Genomic DNA, 18221 nt, shown 5'->3' on the forward strand with positions numbered 1-18221 from the left:
CTCCTGTAAACACTCCCTTCTTGCACTTGTTTAATCTTGATCAGTCCGACTCTCTTCTTTCTTCACCACCTTCAGAAAATGTCTGGCCCTTCCGATCGTCGTTTTGACTTGAACATTGGTGAAGAGGCAGCTCCGCCTTCACCAGACAACATATGGCGCCCATCTTTCATATCCCCTACCGGTCCTCTTACCGTTGGAGATTCTGTGATGAAAAATGACATGACAGCTGCGGTGGTGGCCCGGAACCTTGTCACCCCAAGAGATAACAGACTGCTCGCTAGACGGTCTGATGAATTGGCGGTTAAGGAGTCTCTGGCTCTTAGCGTGCAGTGTGCCGGTTCCGTGTCCAACATGGCCCAACGCCTATTTGCCCGAACCCGTCACGTTGAATCGTTGGTGGCTGAAATACAGAGTCTCAAAGAGGAGATTAGAGGACTCAAGCATGAAAATAAACAATTGCATAAGCTTGCACACAGTTATGCCACAAACATGAAGAGGAAAATTGACCAGCTGCAGGAAAATGATGGTCAGATTTTACTTGATCACCGAAGGTTTGTGGGTTTGTTCCAACCGCATCTGCCTTCGTCTTCTGGGGCGACACCGCGTAGTGAAGCTCCAACTGATCAACCTCAGATACCTCCTCCTTCCGTGGCCCCGCCGACTGCTGAAGCTCCGCCGACTACTGAAGCACCACCTGACCAATGAATGCTATTAGTTCACACATCATTGTAAAATATTTTTAAGTTTAAGTTTTTTTTTTTTTTTTTCATGAAAAAGAATTTAAGAATATCTTGCATATCTATCAATGTTTCAAAAATAAACCCACACCCAAAAATAATTAAATAAACAAAAATAAAAAAATTGACAATCATGGCAAAATAAAAATGCAGAAAAGTGAAGGTTTTTAGAAACGCAAAACTGATTGTAGAGCGATTCATAGATCTTCCTTTTTTTGAATACATGGGTTGCCTCCCAAGAAGCGCTTTCTTTAACGTCTTGCAGCCGGACGATACTTCCTTCTAAACTTGGATAGGGCCCATAGCATGGAATTGATCATTGAATGGACGGTGATACTTGACGTGATCCGGCAATGGTGTAAATTCTAGTGTAGGTGCCTGAATCATCAAAATCAACAAGTTAGTATATACTAAAATCGAAATTGGAGAAGATGGCTTACTTGCTTTGTCCGACAAGAACTCAATGACAAACACCACATTTTTGAAAGTTTCAGGGATATTGGACTTGGCCAGATTGAATGTGATGGTTGGGACTTGTCCCATGTCATAAAATTCAACTTCTTTAGGAATGGTTGTCTCAAGCACATCCTCTTTGATGCATTCTAGACATTCCCCATCCACTTCTTTCTCTTGATTCTTTGGAAAGGTTTCAAAGATGCCTTTCTCACCCTCTTCTTCCTTGGATTGCATGATCCTGCAAGGAATAAAGACATTTAGTGGAACGGGGTCAGGACGAATTGAATTTGGGCTTACCTTGGTTGTAGTGGACTGCATAGAGGGCATATGGGGCTGCGGCAAGGGTGTTGGGGCTAGGGTAGGCTGCAGCAATGGTGGTTCTTCCTTTGCCGTGGCCTTGTTATCCTCCTCTTCTTCGAGCAGTAACTGTTCATCCATGTTTTGGCTTGGTTTGGACATCTTGGGTTCATCTCCAACCTCTATGCCACTTTCCAAGTTGATAGCTTCAATAATTTCAACAGTTGAGTCAGTTACTTCACTTTGTTCTTGCATTTGCCCCATGAATTCCGCGATCTCTCCCATTTGATTCTTCAATTCGCTCATCACTTGGGCTTGATTTTGTGATTCCTGCGTCAAAGAAGTTAGTACATCAAGAATTTGAGCACAATCTATTGACGAACCTGAATTTGATTGGAATTGTTGCGGGGCAGGTTGTGGTGGCTGCATAGGCGTTGTATAGAACTCCTCATATGGCTGCCAATATTCTCCTTGTTGAGCCTCCTTGGCTTGATTTTGTGAGCCCTGCGCCAAAGAATTTAATTCATTAAGAATTTGTTCATAATTTATTGACGAACCTGAGTTTGGTTGGGTATATTGTGTATGAGGTTGTGGTGGCTGAGCAGGGCTTGAATAGAACTCATTATATGGCTGCCAATATCCTTCGTGTTGAACTGGTTGAGGTTCCCACCACATAGTGTTTGAATGATCCCTCCAATCTGAATTATACGTGTTGGAAAACAAGTTGTTCATTGATTGATTATGATCATGATAACTCTCCCAACTCCTTTGTGGATGTTGATCTGCTTGATATCCTTGCGTATAGGACACATCGAATGTAGGGGTGCTTTGTATTGTGGTCCTTTCGATGTACTGTGACAATTGAGAAGTAAGAATTGCCATTTGAGCTTGAAGATTAGCAATTGCCATGTCTTACTTCTTTTAGTACCTGATATCAAAGAAATAAAACTAAATCAAATATCATAAGTAAACAAAACAGGGTAATTATAAAAAATAAAAAAAAAAATAAAAAAAATAAAAAAAAAACTAAACAATTTAAACAAGACTCAAGACAAGGGATTAGCAACTTTGCTAATCCCCGGCAACGGCGCCAAAATTTGATGTGAGAATTTCTTGACACACAAATTAAACCCTCTTTTTGACAATTGTAGTATGGATGTAAGTAGGGTATCGTTCTAGGCCGGGGATTAGGAGGGATTGCTAATCTATTCTAAATTAATTTAAAAATATTAAATAAGACTCAAGGACACAAAACTAGGCTAAAAACTCTAATAACTCGAAACACACTTAGGATAACTCAAAATAATGAAAACAATCAAATTAGACACTAGGAACTGAAATGGACGGAAATTGAATTAAAAGACTAACAACAATGAAAACTAACTAAATAATATAATTTAATAATGGAAGGGTGTTTGGTTTTGACTAGAAGTAAATTAAACTTAAATAAATTACAGAATTGACAAAAACATGAAATTAAGGTGAAAGGATAAATGACGGACTAGCTAGAGGGTTCTTCTCTACACATGACACATATGCAACCTAAATTGATTTTCAGTTGTTCTTTCAATAAGTTGTGAATCTCAACACTTCAGATTAACCGTGAACAACACTTTTTTAATCTTCAAGTTTTCCTTAAGTTATTGAATTGGACGGGAAAACGCATACAACAATTCAAAACATTCTTCAAAAGTCCCCTACGTGAAAAGCACAATAGAGATACAATCAAAGATCATTAAACTTTGTGAAAACTATAAGCATTGACGAGGCATTCGTAACTATGAAAAGCATGATACTCTTGCCAAGAATTCACTTAACACGATTGTGGATAACAACCTTCACTACTTGTGAATATAAGTTCATAACGATTAGGTGAAATTCACTTATATTCTAGCATCAAATTCATGCATGTAAATTAAGTATGCATCCTTAATCGACATACAAAAATAAGTTATCAATCAAGCAGTTAAGCAAATTAAATCACAACTCAGAAATCACAACTGAAGGTAATCAATTCATATTACAAATATATTCATGGTTTCGAATTAATCTCTAGCCAAAATAAAATTAGTTACACATTATTAAAACATTTAACCAAAAGTAAAATATAAGTTGAAAAGTTTTAACCGAAAGAGGAGAAGCTTGCTCTCTGCCTCTGTGCTTCTGCTCTGTGCAGCCTCTGACCAACTAGCTGCCAGGCAGCTGTTCTTTTCCGCGCCTATCCTCTTTATTTTCTGCGCCTGTCCCCCTCTGTTGCTGCCTTCCCTCTCTTCTCTTTTTCCCGCTGCTAAGGCAGCTTCCTGCCTTTTTTATATTTTTCTTTCTTGTTTCTGACCTCTGCCCGTCTCTCTATCCTCTCTGACCTCTCCTTTCTTTCTATATTTTTTTATATCTCTTTTCTGACCTTCTCAAAGCTGCAAGGGCAGCTTACTCCTTTCCTCCCTCACGCTTTGGATCCCTCCTTTTCTGATTTCTTTCTCCCTCGTATGCCTTTGCTTTCCATACTTTTATTCCCTTTTTTTTTTCTTCTTCTCCATCCGTTCCTTTCTTTTCTTCTACAAAACAAAACCATCATGATGATGTTTAACATCATCATGACTTATCATTATTATATATATTTTTTAATTTAATTTAAAAGCTGATCTACACAGACAGTTTTGACGAATTTATTACATAAAATTTCACTTGTTCTATTTTTATTTTCTTTGCATAACAAATCCTATAAACACAAAAATAACGTAAATAGCTCAAAAATATAAGGAACTAACTAAGAAAAGACGAGTGAATTCGAAGTAAAAATATATATAAATATGATCCGATCACCCAACACGGCCTCTTATCCTCCCCTAATGGCTAATTCTTCATCTATTGAGTCTCGACTTTGACCTCACCCACACCACACCACACGACCACACATCGACTCTCTTTCCCTTAAGAAGTTGGTTTTGAAAACGACAAGAAGGTGGTTTTGGGGTTTTTTCTGAACGGTGAGAAATCCAAGATGGGAGGGGCTAAAACTGAGGCGTAAATAGCGAAGCAGAAGGGGCGAAGCGGAGCAGAGAATCAAAGGGTCATAGCAAGTCCCATGGTTTAGGGAGGGTCTCACTAAGAACTTCTAGCGAGGCATCTAGTTCACGCGTAGGGATGGGCAACGGTTATGGCAGGCAGGTAACCGCGGTTATCTACCCATAACCGTTTACGCTTTTACCCGCATAACCGTTTACTTGTTGGGTATTTACATAAACGGGTATACTCATACTCATAACCGTTTATAAACAATTAACCATATCCATAACCGCATACCCATTTACCCATAACCATATATCCATTTAACCATAACCATGTACCCGTTTACCCATTTTAAACCCGTTTACTCTTTTTTTTCACTCGTCTACCTATTTTTTTAACAACTTGAAAATTAAAAAGAAATTTGTCATAATTTTCTTTTTCTAACAATTAAATACCGTTTTAAATACATTTAACATGAATTTTTGTATTAACGGCAATATTATTTATGAATATATGCAATGTCTCCCAATTATTTGATGGTCAATCTATTATAAGAATCATGCATGGTTGTAGGTTAATTAATATTCTTGTATACATACATACATACATACATACATACATATGTATGTATGTATGTAAGTACGCATCAGTCTGCTAATAAACTAATTTGATAAATATTTGGATTTTTATTTAGAAACATATGTTCATCGATCCAAGCTATTTAATTGATTTCTAATTTTTGGGTCAAATACTTATTGAAAACTTGAGGCCAATTAAATATATACATATACATATATATATATATATATACACGCATTAGCCGACAATAACATGTTTCTAAAAACTCAAAGTAATCATTGTCTTGAATTGGCCAAAGCCCCAAAAGACTCCAAAACAAAACTGTCGAACACTTTAACGCTTTGGCACATTCAATCACATATATTAAACATTGACTCGTTCTATCAACTATATTTTTCTCTCAAGTGAGGCATATATATATACTAATTTTTTTTTTTTTAGTTTTACATATTTTAATGGTTAAATGGGTACCTGTTTATAACCGCGGGTAATACACATAACCGCCCATTTAAATTTCACAGGTAAACGGTTATACCCATAACCGTTTATTTATCTAAACGGTTACTCATAACCGTAACCATCAAATTTAAATAGGCGGATAACCACGGTTACCCATAACCAATGGGTATTTGCCTATCCTTATTCACGCGAGTCTCATTTAACTTAGTATCAGCATGGACAAAACATGGGATTACATAAGTAAGTAGTCCTGGCTAGTCCAATCCCAGTTGACAAGGCGAATTAAAATGGGTAAGTATGAGTTACACTAAACTAACCTGTTAATTAACAGGCCACCAAGAATGAACAACCTAATTTGGTATCGAATTCAAGTTGTCAATATATTTTTACACTAAATGGAGGGGGAGTTCGGCTAAGCCACACAATAGATAACCTAAATTGGTATCGAATTCACCAATCACGATAGTTGAATCTAAGATCTCTTACTTTCAAGTGAAGATGAATACCACCAATAGTATTGAGTGACAAGAATGAAAGTTATTTACCCACATTCCACACTTATCTTAATTTGTGCCTTCAGCCAAACCTAAATAATATGGGCATTAAACTGTGTTGATTTCCTTAGGGATTTTAGTTTGTGCTGATGAGGTTGATCAACGGAAACTTTTTTCCTAGGTAAGTTGATTGAGTCGGACAGAGCATGGACGCTCAATTGACAATTACCTTTTTGGTTGGTCGAAATGTTTTTTTTGTAGACAGGATGTAAAAACTATCTTGGCCGGAAAATGTAAACAAATTGAAATTGAGCGTGGCCAGTCAAAGAGAAAGAAAAGAAGAAAAAGATCCCAAATTTATATCCTCCCACTGAAGTAAAATAAAAAATAAAAAAAAGAATTTGAACCTAAAACGCAGTGAGTTAAAAAATAACCAAGGCTGAATTGTAATTATATAAATTTATGACTATTCATTATAAATAAGAAACAAAAAACGAAAAATTGATTAGCAAGGTGACAAATGCTCATGCATTCTATTTGACACATTGCATGTGGTCCTATCCTCAAAAAACTTGTCAAGCAGAATATGCATGTTAGGCTTTAGCTTGGTGCATGCGTTTTTGACTTATATAAATTACCTTTCTCTTTGTCCAAAAATAAAAAATAAAAAATTACCTTTCTTTCTGTTCTGCCTCAGTCGGTAGCATTTCCCACTGCACCTGCTCGATTCGTCAGCCCCGTTAATTAAGTTATGGCATTGGTTTTGGCTTTGGCTTTTGTCTTTCTGGTTGGTTTATCTCAGGCTGACGGGCAGCTTATGGTGGGTTTCTACGGTGAAACATGCCCCGAAGCCGAGTCCATTGTTCGTACCGTTGTTAGAGATGCCGTTCTCTCCGATGCCAATACTGCAGCAATCTTGCTCCGACTCCATTTTCACGACTGCTTCGTCCAGGTGATTCATCCATCTCTCACCATCTCTTATGATAATTAAGTTAACATATTGTTAATTAAGTTGTGTACTTGTGTTTTATATATATATATATATTTATATGATATACCATGATGAGATCAGGGGTGTGATGGTTCAATTCTTATTGAGGATGGTGCAAACGCGGAGAGACATGCATTTGGTCACCAAGGCGTTGGGGGATTCGAAGTGATAGAGAAAGCCAAGTCACAGTTGGAGGCTGCATGCCAAGGCGTCGTTTCTTGTGCAGACATTGTGGCCTTGGCAGCTAGAGATGCTATAGCCTTGGTAGGTAGTTTCACTTTCGCGGACTTGAGTTTAATTCGTTGGTTAGATCAGTGTGCTACGCACTTAGCGCCCAAAATTAACTCTTGTTTTTTAATTTTGTTCGTACAATTAATATACATGTAGGCTGGTGGCCCTGCATATGAAGTGGGTACAGGTCGAAGAGATGGTGTGGTATCAAATATGTCTCTGGCTGACGATATGCCGGATGTCAGTGATTCAATCCAACAACTCAAGGCTAAGTTTATGCGAAGGGGTCTCACAGAAAAAGACCTTGTCCTTCTCACTGGTACTACTCTCTCTCTCTCTCTCTCTCTCTCTCTCTCTCTCATGAAAGTTGGATGATAGCCAAGGTTGGTGAAAAACCAAGTTAACGTGTGGTTAACTTGACATGCATGACCAGTTCGACCAAGTGAACAGTCATCACTGCAAGTAAATAGTATAATCCTACATCTAATTAATTAGACTCAAGGACAGGTTGTGACCAAGTAAAATATATTTACTTTCAGTCTGTTTGTTTATTTTGTTAAAATGTGAGATGGTCAATAGTAAACATGATGCGTTACGAATTCACTTTACAAGTCTTATCTTACATAGCTTTACTAATATCTACAGTCTAATCATATCCCTAAAATCCAATCTCATTCAGTCCACCAAACAGGTTATTATAATATGTAGACATATCTCTCATAGTACGAGTTATTCGTAAATGTGTCATATTAACAAAATAAAAGGTTCAATATATAAGACATATTAATCATGTTTTTTTGCCATTCAATAATACAGTCTAATGATGTTACATACCTTTTCGCTGAGAAGTCTTACTTCTAATGTTACTTATTTCAGCTGCTCATACAATTGGGACGACAGCATGCTTCTTTTTAACAAGAAGGCTGTACAACTTCTTCCCAGGAGGGGGATCTGATCCAAGCATCAATCCTAACCTCCTCCCTCAACTGAAACAAAGGTGCCCTCAAAACGGCAACGTCAACATCCGGCTGCCGATCGACGAAGGAAGCGAGCAAACATTCGACCTTCATATTTTGCAGAACATAAGAAATGGGTTCGCTGTGTTAGAATCTGATGCCAAGCTTAACGAGGACGCAATGACAAGGAGCATAATGGACTCCTACTTTCCTTTGTTCAATATTCCCTTTGGACCATCTTTTGAGGCTGATTTCATCGAATCAATTCTAAAAATGGGGCAGATTAGTGTCAAGACAGGATTCCAAGGTGTAATTAGGAGAAATTGTGGTAGGCTTTAGTACAAGGATATTCTTGTATAATATATAGAAAGATTTAACCATATGCTTTTGTGATGCTTTTATCAATGTAGCTAATGTCCTTATTCAAAAGGGCTCTATATGTAAGTCATATAATTAGTGAATGAAAAATTAATCTAAGAGTGATTTTCTCCTTCAAAACAAGTATTAGGTTTGGTTGTGTTGATTCTGAGTGACTTCATGATTAACAAATGTCGAGCAAACTCTATTGCCCTAAGCTGAGTGAATCTCAAGTCATCTATATCCCATTCTTTCGATACACCCAATCCCGTCCTGCATCATTTTTTTCACGGGCAAAGGGATGAAAGGACTAGATCCATCCTTGCATTTTTTTTACAAGCATCCCCTTACAAGCCTCTTTTTTTGGTGGAACCAACCATGTTGCTTGGAGCAAGAAGTTTGAAATATTTTTTTATACCCATGACGAGTCGCCTGCCCCTAATAGTGCTAAATGACTTACACCAAAAGATAACTTTGGGAAATTTGCATAATTAACCAAATTTTGGACCTTATATTGAATTATAGCCACCATTTTAAGTTAATAATAATTATAACCGAAATTTTACATGAAATTACTAACATACCCTTAGAATGCGTTTTCTCATAAAACCAAAAAGAAATTTTTTAAAATTCAGGTTCGAGAAATGTTCATTCAGATCGAATTTGCCATGTCGGTCGAATCTAGCCAGAAAACTGTCATTCTCCGACCACATATCAAGGAATTCGAAACTCATTTAGTCAATCTTCGCTAGAGTCGTTTATTTGAGAAAAAGAAGAACATGAATTTAGCTCCAAAAGCAAAGCAACGAGCTTTATTGGATCACACAAGCAATCATGGATAATAGCGTTGACACAATCAACTACGCAGCCGCTGTCATCTCCACCGAAGCTAGCGCCCAGCCCACCACCATCTTTGTAACTCTCTCTCTCTCTCTCCCTCTCTCTCTCTCTCTCTCTCGCATACATATCTTTATGCATGTGTGTTTTTTCTCTCTTCCTATTTGCACCAGAAAAGTAGAATTGCTGCATTTGTAGAAGCTTGAGAAAGGCTTATCATCCCTTGACGCAATGCATTAGGGACTTACATGTGAACAAACAAGTAAAAGTAGGAAAACTATCAGATAAAGAAATCTACGTAACACAAATTGAGAGAAGAGATATCAACTAATATGACTTTTGGGTCCTTGTTATACTCTGTTTGGTTGCTGAGAAACTCTGGGAATCTAAATCACACATATATGGACAGTTGAATTTTGCGTTCTTACATGTATTTTGAATCCTAAGAATGAAAACTATCAACGTTTGAGTGTTTTTGTAGGATTTTGTTTTTTGGTTGTTATAGGAAAACTCATTTTAAGGGTATATCAGTACTTTCATATCAACTTTTGATTATAATTATCATAAACTTAAAAGGGTGACTATAATTCTATATAGAGTCTAAATTTTGGTTATTTTTCCAAATTTCCCAATAACTTTCCCTTAATTGTCAAACAATTATTAAAACTATCAAAATCACTTATAATAAACAGTTTTACAAACAATTACAAGCAATTTTGTCCAAAAGTTGATTTCAATTTCCTTTAGTAGAGAATTAACATTATGAGTTAAATAGTTAGTTGTTGGAGATAATAAAAACTGGAGGAGATCAAACTTGCACTAGAATGCATAAATATGATTGATTTTTTGCACTGCCACAAAGCACTATCTCCCCAATTTCAAAACTAGTTCACAAAACATTGTTCGAACTCTGTCCCAAGCTGATTTCTCTCTTATTTGATTTTTCTCAAAACTGATTCCTCTCAAAACCTTACCAAATTAGGTCATGTCTAGTCATGGAGCCTTTGACTTTGTTTAAGTCATTAAAAATTAATATTTTAAAGTATACTATAGGGCTAAATTATTTTTAAAGTGTACTATAAGGCTAAAATATTTTTCATCTCTAGCCATGCATGGCTAAATTTTTCCCTTAACTTGGGATGCATATTAGGGGTGTGGGTAGAGTGTAACAACCCGTCTAGGATTTTAAGAAACGTTGAGGGCAATTTTGTAATTTCATTTTGGTTGGGATACTTATTTTAAATGTTTGCTTTTTGGTCTTGTTTGGTGTGTCAGTGGGGCCCACCCCTTTGTTTTGGTCTCTTACCCACCTTTTTTTCTCTTTTCCCTCATTCTTCTTCCCGTGGATCTCATATATATATATATATATATATATATATATATATATATATATCTCTCTCTCTCTCTCTCTCTTTCTCTCCCTCTCACCTCTACTCTCTCTGAGCTCAACATACACAAACACAACAACGACAACACTCTCACCATCGCCTAAACCAAGAGCACCATGAGCTTCGTCTCGTCCTCACGAGCCTGAAACACCTAACCTCAACTCGAACTTCCTTCTGGATCGTCATGATCGAAACTCAAGTCGGGCTGCGACCTTTCAGGCCATTTTCCGGCCAAACCATGACGAGTTAGCTGTCGAGAAAGGTATCATTCTCTTTGTCTCATTGAGAAGTGTGATTTTCTTTTTGAATCTCTCGATTTCATTGAGTTGTAAACTAAAATTCATCGTCATTTTAAGGTATCTCATAAGCTTCTCTATAGCATGCCAATGCTCCAAAATATGTCTGCTAGTAAATCTGCATAAAACTCCTATAACATAAGATATATCAAGTCTAGTGCAATCAGTAACATAACGAAAGCTACCAATAATACTTGCATACTTAGATTGTTTAACACTGTCACCAGTGTTCTTGAACAGTTTTACACTAGGTCATAAGGAGTACATGCTGGTTTACAATCGAAATAATTATACTTTCTTAAAACTTTTTCGATGCAGTGGGATTGATCTAAAGAAAACCAATTTTTGGACCTAGTTATTTTCAAACCAAGTATTACACTAGCTTCACCCAAGTCTTTCATATCAAAATTAGCACATAACAAAGTTTTGACGTTATTCACAACATGAATGTTCGAGCAAAAAATAAGCAAATCATCCTCATATAGGCATATTATAGTGCACATATCATTTTCAGACTTATAATAGATGCATTTGTCACTTTCATTTATTTAAAAACCATTCAAAGTAACCGAACTATCAAATTTTGCATGCCATTGTTTAGGAGCATGTTTTAATCCATAAAGAGACTTATCTAACTTGCAAACTTTATTTTTGTCCTGGAATAATAAAACCCTCTGGTTGATCCATATATATATATATATATATATATATTCCTTCCTTTAATTCACCATTTAAGAAAGTTGTTTTAACATCCATTTGGTGCACAACAAGATCATGAATAAAAGCTAAAGCAAACAATACACGAATAGATGTTATTCTAGTCACAAGTGAATAAGTATCAAAGAAATCAATATTTTCTCTTTGCCTATAGCCTTTGGCAACAAGCCGGGCTTTAAATTTTTCAACAGAACCGTCAGGTTTTATTTTTCTTTTAAGAATCCATTTGCAACCTATTGTTTTGCAACCAGGTGGAAGATCCACCAAGTGCCAAGTTTGATTTGACTCCAGGGAGTCCATTTCATCATTTATAGCTATCTGCATCTAAAGAAGTTAAAGCTTCTTGAATTGTATTAGGATCCTCTTGTAAGTTATATACATGAAAATCAGGCCTAAAATATTTAGCTATTTGAACTCTTTTACTTTTCCTAGGTTCTAATGCAGATTCACTATGTTCTACAACAGTAGGTTGATCAATTCTAGAAGAATTAGAACCCCCACTATTTCGAAGATTAAAAGGAAATTTATTCTCATAAAAATGAGCATCAAGTGACTCAATTATGACATGGTTTCTCAAATCATAAAATCTATATGCTTTGCTATTATATGCATAACCAATAAAAACACATTCATATGCTCTACTAGCCAATTTCGATCTTTTTGGATCAAGTTTACGAACATAAGCTAAACAACCCCAAGTTCTGAAATACAACACATTTGATTTCTCATTTTTCCAAATTTCATAAGTAATATTCATTTTTGAGTTAGAAATTTTATTTAACACGTAACATACAGTCAACACAATTTCACTCGCCAATAAGAAGCAGCTCCATAACTAAGTAAAGTAGCAACATTCAATTCACAAACCGTTCGATTTTTTCTTTTCGCTTTACCATTCATTTCAGGAGAATAAGGAGCAGTAGTTTCATGAATAATTTCATGAGACTTAAACAAATTAACGAATTTAGTGGATTCATATTCTTGTCCTCTATCACTACGAAATCTTTTAATCTTACGATTAAATTGATTTTCAACTTCAGTCAAGAAAATTTTGAACATGTCAATAGCTTCACTTTTATTTTTCATAAGATAGACAAAACAATAATTTGAACAATCATCAATAAAGGTAATAAAATAAAATTTTCCATTTCTAGTTAACACTCTATCAAATTCGCATATATCGGAATGAATTAAGTCAAGTGGTTCAGATTCTCTATTGACAAATTTATGCAAAGTTCTAGTGATTTTAGCTTGACTACAATATTCACATTTTTCAAAATCATTCAATGATAAGTTGGGTAAAAAGCCTAAGTTACTTATGTTCTTAACCAAGTGTTTGTTAACATGACAAAGTCTAGCATGCCAAATATTAAAAGAAGACAACATGTAAGTAGAAGCAGACATTTTATTAGCATCAACATTCAATTTAAACATTCCATCAGTAGCATATTCATTTCCCACAAAGATCCCATTTTTAGTAAGAGTATACGTATATGCTCCAATGGTTTGAGTGAATCCAGCCTTGTCAAGAATAAAGCCCGAGACCAGATTCTTCCTTATCGCTGGAGCATGCATCACATCTTTTAGTATCATGGTTTTTACAGAGGTGAACTTCAACTCCATCTCTCCAATACCAGCAACATCAGTTGAGTGCGAATCACCCAACAACACATTCCTTCCCTCAACCACATAATAGATCTTGAAAAGAGAACGATCATAGCAAATATAATGAGAAGCATCAGCGTCCACCCACCACCCCCCATCAACTAGGTTGATATCTGATATCATTGCAATCAATTGCTCTTCAACAAGATTTGCTTGTAGAACAGGCTTTTCTTATTTATGCAATTTTGGGCAAGATGGCCCAACTTATGACAGTTATAGCATTTAAACTATCTCGAATTAGAAGCAGCACTTGAGAGGGATGGTACCTATTCTGAGGATGAGAGGGATTTCAATTTTGAACCTTGTTGGTGTTGTTGTTGAGGCGCTTGTTGTGATTCTTGTTCTAATCTTCATGTTCTTCCCATTTGGCTTCAACACAGCTAGAGTTCGGTTCTGGTTGAAGTTGGTAGTCTTCTTGTTGTTTGACACGACTAGAATTTCCATCTTCAATTCTTGTTTCATGGCCTCTTCCTCAATGCGAAGTCAAGTGATCAAGCTTTCTGGAGAAAACTCCTTTGTTTTGTGGCACAGTGAGTTCTTGAAATTTTTCCAGGTTGGTGGCAACTTATCAATGATGATGGCAACCTAAAATTGATCATCTAAAACCATGCATTTAGAAATAATTTCATGAGCAATTTTCTGTAATTCATGAGATTGTGCTTCAACAGATTTATCATTAACCATCTGATATTTCAAATAACGACTAACATTAAATTTCTTAGCCCCAACTTCCTCAATCTCATATTTTTTTCTGAAGTGCCTCCCATAAATCTTTAGTAATGCCATAATCAGAGTAGTAGTCATAAAGGTCATTAGACAATCCATTAAGAATATAATTCTTAGCAAGAAAATCATTTCCAATCCAAGTTTGTGAAGCTTTGGTTTGTGCAATAGTGGGCTCTTCAGGGATAGTTGGTTTGTCAGTGGTGCAAAAGGAAGCCAATTTTTTTTTGTGGTGAGAAAAAATAACATCTTCTGTCTCCAACGCTTAAAGTGGAGAGACCCTCAAACTTGGAAGGCTTGTTAAGGTCTGGTGTAGTGTTGTTTTCAAAATCCATGTCAGATTGAATACGTCTTAAAATTGTTGTAAACTAAAATAGAAAGGAACAAAGTTACCCGAACAAATGTAGAAGCCTTGAGTGATGAATGATTCTTAGGATGGGTCGCATACTAAGTCGCTCTCTTTAAGACGTTTCGCGGCTCTGTCCAATGTGTGCAAGCAGTTCACAAATATCACGTCATCCCCAAGATAAAATAGCCCAAAACCTTCTTCTTCTGATAAGGTTTTTCCGTGCACAACGGAAGAACCTTCGAACTCACACCCTTTTGATAAGTTACTATTAACTCAATATATGTAAAACTTGTAGTTCGTTTTTTTTCTGACTCTCGGGACTAATATATATATTACAAAGAAAGAGACGTTAAGGGTTGAGTTATTTGGGACTTGAAAACCGTAAGAAATCAAAAGGAAAAAACAAAACAAAACAGATCAAAATAGAAAAAGAATCAACACGAAATGATTATGGAAGGATTATGGATAAAGACTTGTTCTTCTTCTCTATACAGAGAAGGAATCTCAAAACAAATTTATGTGGTGCTAATTACTCCTTATTAATTGATAACGTTAATAGCAATTAGCAATTATATACTTAATATTTTTAATAAAACAAAGCATAAATATATATATATATATATATATATGAGAATATTTAAATAAAAACATAACTACTCCAACAATTAAGTATTAAAGAAGTTATGAATGTTTAAAGTTTACCTAGTTTCTGCGAGTTCCCTAGTTTTCCAGCAGACTAGTCACCTTTCAAGACATTTTTGCGACCATCTCTGGTAACCATTGGGCTTCCAAATAGGTATAATCCTGTTCTATACTTTCCTAACTTTGTTTTGATATAGTATGGATTGAATTTGGTTAAGAAACGAAGAAGTTACGAAGCTTTGAAAATTACCCAAACTTCCAGCCAAAAACCCCAATTTCCGGTGAGCTCCCGCAGCTCAGCTCAGATGAGTTAGCCGTTGACTTTCCGGTCAACGTTGACTTTTGGGTTGACTTTTTTGGGTTTCGGCCGGGACCCCTCCTAAACTAATTTCGACGTCCTGATTCCAAATCCGCGCTTCGTTTTCCCAAATTCCATTGTTTTAGTAGAGTTTTATTAATTGGTCCCTTTATGTGCTTAGGTGCGTTTGTTAGTGGCATTTCCGTCCTACCTAGTTCGAACGGCTATTCGGCGACGGAGTATCTCTGAGTGGACCCTTTCCAAAATGCATGATTTAATTACTAGAAATGCATACATGAAAATCATGATTTTATGACTACGTTTATGAGTAAATCGGATTTACGTTTTATGAATTATCATGCTTTATCGAATTTATGTTTACTGAGATATTTATGAATATGATTTATGATATGATGTTTGAGCTATAATGAGATATATTTTGGAAATATTATGTTCATGATTTTTTTGCTTACTTAGTGGTTATTCATACTATGTGCTTACGAGCAAATGATATTTATATATGGCTTCGGCCAGGAGATGTAGTGCCTACGGGCGTAAGATATTTATATGTGACTTCGGTCGGGAGATGTAGTGCCTACGGGCGGAAGATATTTATATATGGCTTCAATTGAGATATGTAGTGCCTACGGGCGATTGTGATACTACTACTAAGCACACTATATACGATATATGTTTTATGAAGGTGTTATGGCATGCTAGGGTTTTCGGAAAACCTATTACTTATTATGCTATATGAGTTTTCTAAAACTGGGGGTTAGTACGTTGAAGATTAATTGTTTTAGTATTACATATATATAAACTTGGTCCACTCATGTTTTGTTTTACGCCCCCTCATGACTTAGAATTAAGGCGTACAATCTTGACGTCAAGGCATTCCTGCATTAGTATCTTCGAGCTTTCTTGTCATAGAACCCATTCCTTTGTTTGTTCAGTTTTATAATATTCCTTTTACAACGTTCTGAATTAGTTGTATGCTCTGAACACGTTCCACAATTACATATTCATTATAGTTAAATTTATGAGTTTTATTTATGTTCGTTCTTTCTTCATAGTTCTCATGCATGTTAGTATGGCTTCGTCACCTTCGGGTGTCACCAACACGTGCCTACTCTGGTGTTTGGAGGATATCGGGGTCGGGCGTGTCATAAAGGAGCCGTGGGTCAGGGCGGGTAGACAAGGTTCGGAGCGGGTATAGGGCGGGTCCAATTTTTTTAGAGGATAAGCGGGGTGGGGTGGGGCGTGTGCATTTTAGGGGCAGGCCGAGTCCTATTATTTAGAATAATGGGGCCTCGGACCAGCCCGTTCTAAATATAATGGATGGACTCGTCTGCTGCTTTCTCTCTCTCAGAATCCAGAGTTTCTAGACCATCCACTCCTGTCATATCCTCATTGACGACATCAACCTTTGTGACTCCATACTCGCTCTTCTCACCGCCGTCTCGACCATCACGATGGCACCACGTATCTCTCATCTTGGACGACATCCCGGAGAACCTAGGTCCCAAAACCACGACGACACCACCTATTTTTCCTCCTCAACGACATCACTGCCGTTGCGACCACCAACAACAAATCACCGCCATCGAGAACACTGCTAGCAACCATCTTCCTACTAACATTTAGGAAATTATGAATTAGGGTTTTTTATTTATGTGAATTTTTGGTTTAGGGATTTAGGGTTTTTTTTTAGGATTTGTAGATTTTGTCCTGGGTTCTCAATTTGGGGTTTACAATTTATTCTTTTAAATTTCTAGGTTAAGTATTGCCTAATAGTGCTTCTCCTATTGAGTTGGCTGTTGAGACCAAATTGGAACGGTGCTCCTTGAGGAGGAATCTGGTAGAATTCTGTTTTCGTGAATGTTCCTTCTTCAATTCTTTTATTTTATTTTAATTAATTATCTTTGCTTTCTTATACATTTTGTGTTGCTCAGTTTTAATAGTTAGTTGATTTTCTCCATTTAATAAAGCTTGATCGCATTAAACTTAATGGGAAATTTGATATGTACATGGATTTTTTTAATATTATTTTATTTTTAGATTTCTGTAATCGATGAGTTTGTAAATTGAATTTCTATATGATGTTTTTCAGAGATGAGTTTACATTCAAAGCTTTATATAAGATGTTTCATGTATGCGGATATTATATATATATATATATATATATGTATATAGCACACAGAAGAATATGTGTGTGTGTGTGTGTATATAAGAATATATAAGAATTGATGTGCAGTGCACCCTCAATTTTAAAAAACAGCTCTTATGTGTAGAAGCGTGTGAAACAGGTCTTGTAATTTTCTAAAACATGTATGTGTTGCTGCAGTGCTGTTGCGCAATGTAGTTTATAAATTACAGAAAAAAAAGAGTTGGATCCGTGGACTTGTCTTGAATCGGCTCGTTTCAAACGGACTGAGGTTATGTCTGGTTCAAAAACTCAAAATCCTTCTACCCGGCCCATCCCGCTTCTTTACTGTTTAAAACGGATAAGGTCCAGTTTCTCCAAAATTAGGCCCGGCCTGGCCCGTGCCCCCGCTAATGCATATGTTGGAGCCTGAAAGAGGAGGAAATTTTTCAATGTGCTTGGAATACGTGGTGGATGCCATATGTTGTTATACAAGTAGAGTAAAGATTTTTTAAAAGTGTTTATCCGCTTGTATAAGGATACATATCTTATGTGCCTGTATTTTAAACACACCAAAAAATCTCTAAGCGAGAGACC

At 36.3% G+C, this 18221-nt stretch overlaps 1 protein-coding gene and 1 long non-coding RNA gene across 2 annotated transcripts; one reads left to right on the forward strand and one right to left on the reverse strand.

Annotated features, from left to right (window-relative positions):
• Nucleotides 1-3465: 3465 nt before the first annotated feature.
• Nucleotides 3466-8315, reverse strand: LOC114826631 (uncharacterized). Its single transcript, XR_003775653.2, has 2 exons — nt 8088-8315; nt 3466-4045 (listed from the first exon to the last, which is right to left on the reverse strand). It is a non-coding gene; the product is annotated as an uncharacterized lncRNA (long non-coding RNA).
• On the forward strand, nt 6706-8710 carry LOC103453748 (peroxidase 43). Its single transcript, XM_008393319.4, has 4 exons — nt 6706-6983; nt 7104-7286; nt 7410-7572; nt 8130-8710. Exons 1-4 carry the CDS (start codon nt 6783-6785, stop codon nt 8546-8548), a joined length of 966 nt encoding a protein of 321 aa, XP_008391541.1. The 5' UTR covers nt 6706-6782; the 3' UTR covers nt 8549-8710.
• The last annotated feature ends 9511 nt before the right edge of the window (nt 8711-18221 follow it).

Source organism: Malus domestica, chromosome 08 (genome assembly GCF_042453785.1).
Source record: "Malus domestica chromosome 08, GDT2T_hap1".
NCBI lineage: Eukaryota > Viridiplantae > Streptophyta > Magnoliopsida > Rosales > Rosaceae > Malus > Malus domestica.

What these genes read in the sequence shown, in the direction of transcription:
- LOC103453748 (XM_008393319.4), top strand. Translation starts at nt 6,783, where the DNA reads ATGGCATTGGTTTTGGCTTTGGCTTTTGTCTTTCTGGTTGGTTTATCT. An exon ending in TTCACGACTGCTTCGTCCAG is followed by an intron (nt 6,984 to 7,103) that starts GTGATTCATCCA and finishes TGATGAGATCAG; the next exon opens with GGGTGTGATGGTTCAATTCT. An exon ending in CTAGAGATGCTATAGCCTTG is followed by an intron (nt 7,287 to 7,409) that starts GTAGGTAGTTTC and finishes ATATACATGTAG; the next exon opens with GCTGGTGGCCCTGCATATGA.